The following is a 9,837-nucleotide window of genomic DNA, read 5'->3' as shown; positions in this document are numbered from 1 at the left end:
CAAGAGAACAAGCTCAGACATGGCACTACTGTGTCTTTCATGCAGATGATCAGACACCAAGATGTACAAACAAAAAGTTCAGGATAACATGCACTTCATATACATTTGACCTCTTTAAAAAAAAGAAAAGGAAAAAACCTGAAGCGCAACCACCTCTTTAACCATATAAAAAGAAACAATGTAAGAAGCCAATTTTTACAGTGAGCACAGTGCATTTTAGTCTTTTAGCTGCCTGGTCTTCTAGCAATATGTCTAACACTTGTCAGTGACCAGCGAGTTACCATTGCAACGTGACTGGAAAATACGAAAGCAGTTGTTTGGACAGTAAATGTGTACGGGAAAGTATAGAGTCAGAAGAGGTTCACTGTGCACTCCCCACTTCCAAATGGGCTGGTTACTCCTTATGTCTGGTGCCCTGGGATCCCCCTTTCCTTCAGATGCTTCTCCACCGGGGCCCGAAACCGCTTCCACTGGTGTCAGTGACAAAGCTCCCACTGGAAACCCAGCAGGAGGCTCAGGCTCCTGGGTTATGCGGGTTGGACCTGACCTCATGAGCTGCAAGCCCTCCTCACTTCTCCTTGCTCTGGAAGAAGAAATCTGCCTAGCTCAACAGACCAGGTTTCACAAACCCTACAGCTCGTTCTTAACACAGTCCAAACTTTCCAAAGAAACAGGCAGCTCAAGGCACGACTGCCAAACCTTCCAGTAAGATGCCCTTTTTTTAAATCATTACTTAATGCTGACAGCAGAAGTACCAGTTAGTACTGTCGGTTAGTAACAGAAACAGTAGTAGTAACAGTAGTAACAATAGTAACAGTTAGTAACATCATTTTATGATGAGGGATTGGAGGGCTCAGTGTCATGACTAAGGTGTCACGGCTTTGAAAAATCAGTTCTACAGGTGGAAAAAGTACAGTAAAATCCATACAGGAGGTTAACAAAAGGGACTGTGCAATCTGCTGGTGACCTACACCACTGTGGTGAGTAAGTCACCTCGGATGTCACGCATAATCCTGCCCAAAAACGAGCTGCTGAAAGAGCTCCAATAGAAAGCAAAGTTAGAGTTAAAAATATAAAAAAGGGGTTCCTTCCTAGAATACTGACACCCCAATAAATCAATGCTGCCAACCTCCCACCCCAGAAAACCAACCCGAGGACAACATGCAGAAGGACCTGCAGAGGACCATTCTGTACATGGTTTTAACAAAACTTTTAAATCTTCTGATTTGCAAAATGCGTAAAACCCCACAAGAAAGAGTGAGCAAAGCTACCAGCACAGACAGGGGTGAGCACGCTGGCAAGACCGAGGGGCAGTGCTTTGCTCCTCCAAGCTTGCGGACAGTCCCGTGGCCCTCTGCCTACCACGCAGACGGTGTGCCTACAGCCCTGGAACGCCCACAACTGCTACTAGTGCAGTGTCAATCCGTATGAATATCCATGTATGTACATATGTATGTACACACACAAAACCATACATATTTATTTAAAGAGGGAATCAAGCCACAAATCGCTTCAACATTTCTAGAAAGACGAATTGATTTCATTATTTTCAACCACTAACTTAACAAAACTAAACCAAAACCATCTAACTGCTCTGTGCACTCTGCCCATTTCGACTGTTAAAGAGTTGCAACTTAATTAAATATGTGCTGCTTTTTTCAAACGTCTTGTTTTTTCAGTGTTTTGGACAACAACATAAGCACAGAATGAATGAAGTGCTATTAAAAGGGTCCAGCCCCTCTATCACTTAGTTTGATGATAGTGCAGTGGATGAGGCCACATCAAAAAAGAGCAAAATCGGGTTTTACTTTTGCCTTGATGATATCTTTCTCTTTGTAAACACACAGCTAAGAAATCAACATTAAGACTTAATTCTTGCAAACTTCCCCAAAATTTCAGCACTGAGAAACAGTACAGACTGCAGTGCAGATTCTGTGAAGAACTACAGCTGAATGTGCGCAAATCTTTCCTTTTGATTTTCAGTGTTGTGTCGGTACCTGAACAGTACTTCTTGGCTGTACCCAACTAAATGCTGATCCTCTTCCTTCCTACTGTAGAACTGGATTCTGCACAATTAACAAGAGTGGGATTTCTTTATCTGACTTAAAAGTGGAACACAATTCATTCACAAAAATCACACAACATTGCCCATTCCTTACTTGCCAGCACGTGAGCTAGGAGGTGAGGGTGGAGCAGCTCAGGAGGACAGGAGGCTCTGATGGAAGCAATGAAGTATGAGGAACTCTGATGCTCAGTGTCAAGAGCCTGTGAATGTCAATGAGAGCTGAGGACTGGCAAGCTTCAGAGGAAAGCTGCTCAATAATTCTAGTAAAAGCTCGATCCTTGTGGTATCCCTGGAGCAGACTAGAGTCATGGCACAACAGATGCCTTTGCAAAAAAATTAAAAAAGTTAAAAAAATGCAAAAGCCTCTGTATACACTGAGATACAAACATCACCTAACTCTGTTCGGCTTTTTATTACTGACTTCTGTTCCACTGTGCAATTCTAACCTATCATCTAGAACAGGCTCCACTTACAGTGACTCCCATCAGACTTGCTCAGAGTGGTGGGTGAAATGCAAACAGCAGTGGGCAATACTCTGTGCATTGCAACAAACAGGTTTGGCTCCTTCCTCACGCCCTGGTCCTGATCTGCCTGGGCAGACTGAAACCGAATTGGGAGTTTTAACACGGAGGTAGCACAGGTGCAGCACCCTACCACATGGGAAAATACAAGCTAGAAACGAGCAATGTCAGTATGTTTGGCTGACTTGGACAGAGCAATGAGCCACCACTCTCTCCACAATCTCAGTATAAACGCTAGGTTTTTTAGGACTAAAGTAACCTGCAGTGTTGTATCTTTTATTTTCTATTTTTCAGAGTTCCATTTTTTGCTAAGTCTCCTTTCTTCACCCTTTCAAAGGCTTGACACATTCACAACCTGGCAATACTGCAGCAATGAGCAGAACTAGAGTTCACAGAACTGGCCTACCACCGTAACCAGGGAGAAGTTACTTCACCAGCCTGCTCTGGTCACCCACGTGTAAAGATGACACAGACGCACAGCAAGAGGCGTGGAAACACCACGCTGCCTGCATCGCAGTTTAAAGGTGGCCGGGCAAGTCAGCATACTCAAAATTGCTTTAGCTCCACAAATAAATATGCAAAGTAGGCGACAGTTATATTTGCAGGTGATCCAAAAGTCTTTCCAGTCATTTAGCATGGAACATTTGTTTCTTCTTATTACATTAAAACTCCACATTAGTCTGACTTGGTATTGGTTTACAGGAAGTTTAAGTTAAGAACAATGAGACATCCATATCTTTTGTTTCATACATGCCATTACCACATGATGTCTGCACATCCCAACGAGTTACCATACTTAATAAAAGAAACCACATAAATCTCTTTTATCATGGAAAAAGCAAAACTCTTGACATTGCTCGGTTTGCTTAGTTTTCATGTGTTGACCAAAATGCATTTTATGGTTTTATTTTAAATTTAAGCTACCAGGTTTTTAAGCTACTAGGTTTTTTTAAGTTACTAGGTTTTTTTAAGTTAGGTTTTTGTTGTTTTTTTTTTTAGTCTGAGAATAACAAAATAACCTTACCACAAAGCAATAATCTCCCCCCCCCCCCCCAAATACTTAAAGGACTTAAGTTGAACTAGTTATTCTGCAGAATAAGAATCTGATTTATGAAGAGATTAACTAGGCACTGTTCTAAGCAGCAAGAATGAAAACTCAATATATAATGCCAAGCAGTTTGCTCAGTTTTCTAAGAAAACAAAGAACATAAAACAGGGACACCACCTTACATTACTATGTACAACCAGTTAAACATTACTAGAATGTAAACATAATTTAAAAAGAAAATCATAATCGAATGCATTTATCAACATTGTATTTAAAATATTAAATTTCCAGTTTCTTCCAGGTAACTTCTCTTACTCAAATATAAACTGATAACCTCCTAAAATAACAGAATGCTAGTTTTACAAGGCTGTTAAACAGTTGTATAATTTTTCTCCTACAAAGACTGCAGAAAGATTCACTGCAATGTGGAAATCTGGTTAGCAGGTATATTTTTTTGGCAGTGGTCTATCTCAGGAAAAATACCACAAGCCTTTAGAAATACCAGGAAGTATCTTTTATGGCAATTTCATTTTTACATCTGAATAAAATATACATCAGAAACTTGTAGAAATTGGATTTGGAAAGAAAAATAAAGCTAATGCTAAGTAGATCTGTTGTGTATTAATTTTGAATGAACTAGGCTCTCTCAGTTTACAGACCATTTTACACGTCAAAGAAATTATTAGGATCAAGAGAAATTTAACTATAAACATTGCACGCCAACTGTTTCAAATCTGATCTTCAGAGAACTTTCCAGACACAAATCTGAATGCTATAAAGTACAGAGCGGAAGAGAAGCCAAGCCAAACAAAAACAAACATTTTCTTCAAAAGAATTCAATATTTGCATTTTTTAGGCTGGCAAATTTGTAAGTTCAAGATTCTAACTTTGCATCAACATCTTAAACAGCTTATGGGTTGGTATGACTAGACGAAGACTGCAACTTCCAGAATGCACGAAAGCGAAGTGACGTTTCTCAACTGTAAATGCTGCTACGTAGTTAGCTTTGACTATAAAGCAGTAAGGTAACACCTCTAGCTTCAAATTGTGGGTATTTGCTTGTTGTCTGCCCATTCTTTTGAAGAAATACTGAATATTTTAATACCGCTCTTAAGAGGCAGTAACACCATGCACTGCAAGCTATACACTGCTTCTGTCATAGTCAAAACTACACAGCAGGCGTTGCTGATGGCCTCATATACCAGGAAAACAGAAATCTCTGAAGGATGTAATACAACCACTGCTAAGCCATCAAAACATTCTACAGCCTATGCCCAAAAATTCAGGTTTTGGTGGGGATATTCTTTAAACGCATTAATGAAAACAGTTAATATATGGCAGCTTTAGATTTAGTAACCGTCACCTCCATGGCAGCATTGATCTTAACAGCAATGTACTGAATTTAATTTTAACCAGGATCCCTCGTCTTCCTCTTCTTAAAGTGCACTTCTGTAAAAACTGAAAATCTTCAGCAGACTCAAGTTTGATAATCGTTTCTAACAACAGCTTCGTAAGAGCACAACACAAAGCTTATTCTCCCAATGCTTATAGGAGAATGAATCTGAAGATGTGGTGTTTTTCTTGGAAAAAAAACAAACCCAAAACCAAACCAAAATAAGCCCGGTTTCCTGTTCAAAACACATGAAAAAGAAAGCAGAGTGTGCTATAAGAAAGTTGCCTACACACTGGGAGCACGATGAAATTTATACAGATCTATACTCTGTGCTCTAGTTAGAAATTCATCCTTGCTCAGGTATCTAAAGGATAAATGTTATCCTCAGATTTCTGTGTAAACCCACATAATCATTTAAGGCTTTGCCTCCTTCCTGGATTAATTATTGTACAGTTAACAGAAAAAGTTTCGCCTCCTGTCTTTTACCCAGGGGGAATATTGACTCTCCTGTCTTTATCTCCAGTGTATAATAAGAAGTCACTGAACAGCTGTGTTTCCAGAGCAGTGCCGCTTCAAGGTATTGATGCAAGACGAAACTTACTCCAGTAGATGGAACTGAGTATCCAAACACCATAAAGAAGCTGAATTTCCAGTTAGAAAGTTAACTCTTATCAGACAGAGCACAACTGCTTTTATCCAGCTGAAGAAATATTCACCAATCGTTTTGACTGGCCATCCTATTCAGAAGAGGTGAAGCAGTGGACCATGCTCCTCGGCATCATGCTGGTTACTGAAGTGACCAAACACATACAGCTCAATAGAGAAGAGTAGTTTGGAAAGAAACACTGCCACACAAATATGAAATCTGTTAGCTGTCAACAACAACAAAACAAACCGAGGGGCTGGGGTTGTTTCACATGGCAACAGCAACGAGCGTGAACTGGATATGCAGGAAAATAAAACTACACAATATAAATTTCCCTAGTCAATCTGTGTATAGCCCCATTTCTCTGTACACACTCTTGTGTAATGAATACAAGAAAGCTGCAGGGGCACCAGGGTGGATATGAGTTTCTCTTCCCTTGAAGTGCCTCCACTTTGCTAACTCAGCAGCACTTCTGCTTATCACTGCTCATTAGTGCCCTCTGTTGCATCTGATGAAGACTTGTCTGTTTTCTTCAATTTCCTCTGCAGTTGCTCTTGTTCCTTCTTCCGAAGCTTCTCCCTTTGCTTTTCCATTTTCTCTTGAGCTTTGCGAGCTTTCTCCAAGGATGCTTTCATCTCCTTTAGCTTTTTTTTAATGATTGCTCTGTCCTGGGAAGATGTCATACCAAGAGCCTGAGGTGGGGAAAATAAAATTAAAAAAAGGAAAAAGAATTTAATACAGTTTAATCCATCACAATTTTTTTCATATTCTAGTAATAACTCTTCTTAGGTCGAAGACTAACAACTAAGCAAATCTGAGACAGACTCAGATACATTACTGATGTGTAAGTAATACAGTTCTGTACTATTTTCCATGCCTTCCACTTCTAGAATATTAAAGAACTAGAACTCATTGCCACCACCAATGTTGATTTCATTGATCAAATGAGGCTAATAAAGATTAAACTATTTGCCTGAAGTCATCTAAGTCTACAGAGAACAAGACTTACAATTCTCACTGCTATGCCTTAGTCAAAAGTTCGCTTGCTCTCTTCTAAAACACCTAGAGTTAGTGAAACACCAGCAAAAAATATTCAGAAAGGAAACATCAAACTTGGACTTTCAGATCTGCTGAGCTTCCCACAAATTCCTTCCTGTAATTATTTTTGAGGAAAGTAGGCTTGTATTTTCACTACAAGAAACAATGCATACTTTATACATCAAAACTGCATTTAGTTCTAACATAGTACAACTGGTATCAGCTTATGCCTGCAGCATCCCACCAATCCATTTTTCAGTTGCTGCTTCTGATGTATGTCTATGACAAATATGTGCATGCAAATACCACTTATACATGCTGCTATATGATTTATGCCAGTACATTACATACACCCAGTGTTTTCACAAAGCAAATACCCTCTATTTCTGAAGCTTCTGAATCCAAGTGCATATGGAAATTTCTTGAAGTGTTGCTGTGGCTTTATACACTGTGTTTATTACTCTAGTCTATCACTACTCTACACATAGGGATTCACTGCTTTCTGGACGAATTCTTACTTCCCTTAAGATTACCTAAAGTGACAACGAATACTACAGTTAGTCTTGAAGTCCAGTCAGTCAGTTACCTTGAGCTTACTCCCATCCAGCTGAAGGAGATGCTCCCCATTAATGTTTTGGGCACTGAATTCGGAAACATACTGTTCAAGGTTCAGACTCATTAACCAGTGGGAAACCTGCTGCACGCTCCATTCCTGAACAGCACGACTCTGACACTGACTGTGCTTAGGAGACTGTCCATCGTCAAGGATCTGTGACAAAAACATGCTCCATTATTACTAAAAGAGTAACACGGACGAGTAACAACATTTTTCTGTACAAACCGCCAGTATCAGAGCAGAGGTATCTGTACTATCTTTACACTACAATAGTAACAATTTTACACCGCTATATTACATCTGTATCTAACCAGATATCTAAGAACTGGGGCAAGGTACCCAAAAAGCTTTCTATCTATAAACAGAAGAAAAAGGAACCGGCATTCCTTTTATTCCAAACAGGGCCTGAAATGGCCAGGTGGCACAATTCAAAACAGGTATGCTCTCACCCCCTCGCAAGATTTTTATCCTTCAAATTAGAACATTTCTAAAGGATGCAATGAATTCTGCATTCTACTTCCCGGGCTCATTCACAGATCTTTATGATGTGTTTAAGCTATAAGACAAGAAATTCAGGGGAAAAAGCCCCTCAGAAAACCACTCTAAAGTTCAAAGTGATGACATCAAACAGCCAGTGAGACTGATACTATCTATGGAGGACTATGAGATGACACAGAGGAGCGGTAAGGAACACACAGCGACCCCACAGCCCTGGCCCTGCTCGCATCACGTTGTGCTGCTGCGGAGGGGAGCACGAACGCAGCACCGGGAGGGGCAGGTGGGGCATCAGCCACTGGAGCAGCCCCGCGTCCCTGCTCTGCTGCTTTGTTCCACCCCGGGCTGTGACAGTGGGGCCTGAGACAAAAGCTACTCTGTCCCAGCCGTGGTCAGCAAAGCAGCTGCTACAGGCTGCAGCAGCTGTCTGCTGTTAGAGCAGCTTTTACACTGTGTTAGATGATGCTGGGAGCTCTCGGCTTCTGGCTCTCCAGTTCTCAGGGCTGGGGAAAAGATGGTTTAAGCAGTATCTCTTCCTTCTCCTATCGCCAGCAGGAGCTCAGTGCAGCTGATGCTTGGCCTGGTGGATTTGCTCTGATACCGACCCTCCTCCCCCTTGCAGCATACTGCAGAAACTGCAATTTGCTATGGCCTTGAAAACTCTTAGCAGAAAGGAGAGGGGAACTCAAGACAAGGAGAGAGGAGCCAGTGACGTCTGCGTGTTCTGCTTGAACAAGGGGGTTTGCCACACAACACCATAAAACAAGAAATGTGAATCTGCAAATGAGACGATACGTTGCCACGCGATGGTCACACGATTCACCACAACAGCACACTAGTATCTCACCTCATCATCAATCATATCCAGGCTCTGAGTGAGGGAGCAACAAAGAAATGGGAAAGAAAAGCATTATAGAAACAAAATACAGAACATGTAACAGCATGTAAAAGTTCAGGCAAGGGCAGCACCAAGATTTGCAAACAGATATGGCTACTCAAAACCAAAGAGATTTCTTTAAAATAAAATTATTTCCAGAAGCAGAGAGGTTATGTTGAAAGCTCAGCACACACATGATTTGGCAGCTAAACCTGAGACTGTGTCAATGAAACCCCCTTGGAGTTCCTGGTCTTGACACCCTAGAACTGGTGGGAACCTTCCTGATGGCTCCAATGCCAAAGAGCAAAAGCTCCTTAATTAAAGAACAACCTGCAAGAACGGGGTTCCTTCCCCACCCTTTCATTTTCTTCATCTCCTTCAAATAATCATGTCAGATCTGCCAGAGAAGCCTGAGCGAAGGAGTGCTTGCAGCAATACGCTATGAAAGGCTGAAGAGCAACGCTGGCCTAATCCCCTGCCAGGGTGGTTGCAGAGGTTTCCACTGCAGCTCTTGCTGAACACGCTGCCTGATTTGGAGGCTGCAATTTGGCACGTGGCAGAGGATGGAGAAAACACATGCATTTTTATAGACCTGTTCAGGCTTGATATTTTAGAAGTGATAAAGTAGAGAGCTGAACAAGCAAAATGAAAGCGTTTTCAAGCTTTTAATTCAATACCACTGGGAACAGGGCATTGTTGCAATAAAATACATAATATAAGAGGAATGAAACATGGTAAGAGAGTGAAATGTATTATCAAGATAGTACTAATGCTAAATAAAGTGTAAATGATTACTTTGTTGTTTTCAGTCATTCATAGAATATACAGACCTGTCAGCACTCTCCTATGATGTTATAAATTTTTGCCCTTTATTACCTGCAGTAAGTAACCTCTAAAGAATGGTTGGGTTTGTAGACTTGCACTTTGGCAAATGGACTTGCATGGAACAGCTCTCATTCTTTAAACCCATGCAAAGCATGCTGGCAGTAATAGAACAAACCTAATTATCATTAAAAAAAAATAAGACATAGATACTTCAAGTTCCTCCTCTCTAGAAAAAAACCCTGGCTCAAACTTCACATGAAAATGTGAAGTTCTCATGAAGTGTTTGTAAAAGAAAAAAGGCACAGGTTTCCTG

At 40.9% G+C, this 9,837-nt stretch overlaps 1 protein-coding gene across 3 annotated transcripts in view; it reads right to left on the bottom strand.

Annotated features, from left to right (window-relative positions):
* Positions 1–3,965: 3,965 nt before the first annotated feature.
* PPP1R9A (protein phosphatase 1 regulatory subunit 9A) overlaps positions 3,966–9,837 on the bottom strand; it is a 145,532-nt gene continuing 139,660 nt past the window's right edge. For all 3 annotated transcript variants that reach the window (XM_075049523.1, XM_075049515.1, XM_075049532.1), the window contains 2 exons: positions 7,298–7,480; positions 3,966–6,365 (listed from right to left, as the gene is read on the bottom strand). In XM_075049523.1, the coding sequence (XP_074905624.1) occupies positions 6,153–6,365; positions 7,298–7,480 (396 nt within the window). In that variant the 3' untranslated portion in view covers positions 3,966–6,152. The remainder of the gene's footprint in view (positions 6,366–7,297; positions 7,481–9,837) is intronic.

Source organism: Buteo buteo, chromosome 2, assembly GCF_964188355.1.
Source record: "Buteo buteo chromosome 2, bButBut1.hap1.1, whole genome shotgun sequence".
Classification (NCBI taxonomy): Eukaryota; Metazoa; Chordata; class Aves; order Accipitriformes; family Accipitridae; genus Buteo; species Buteo buteo.
This window is presented reverse-complemented; position numbering and strand designations above follow the sequence as displayed.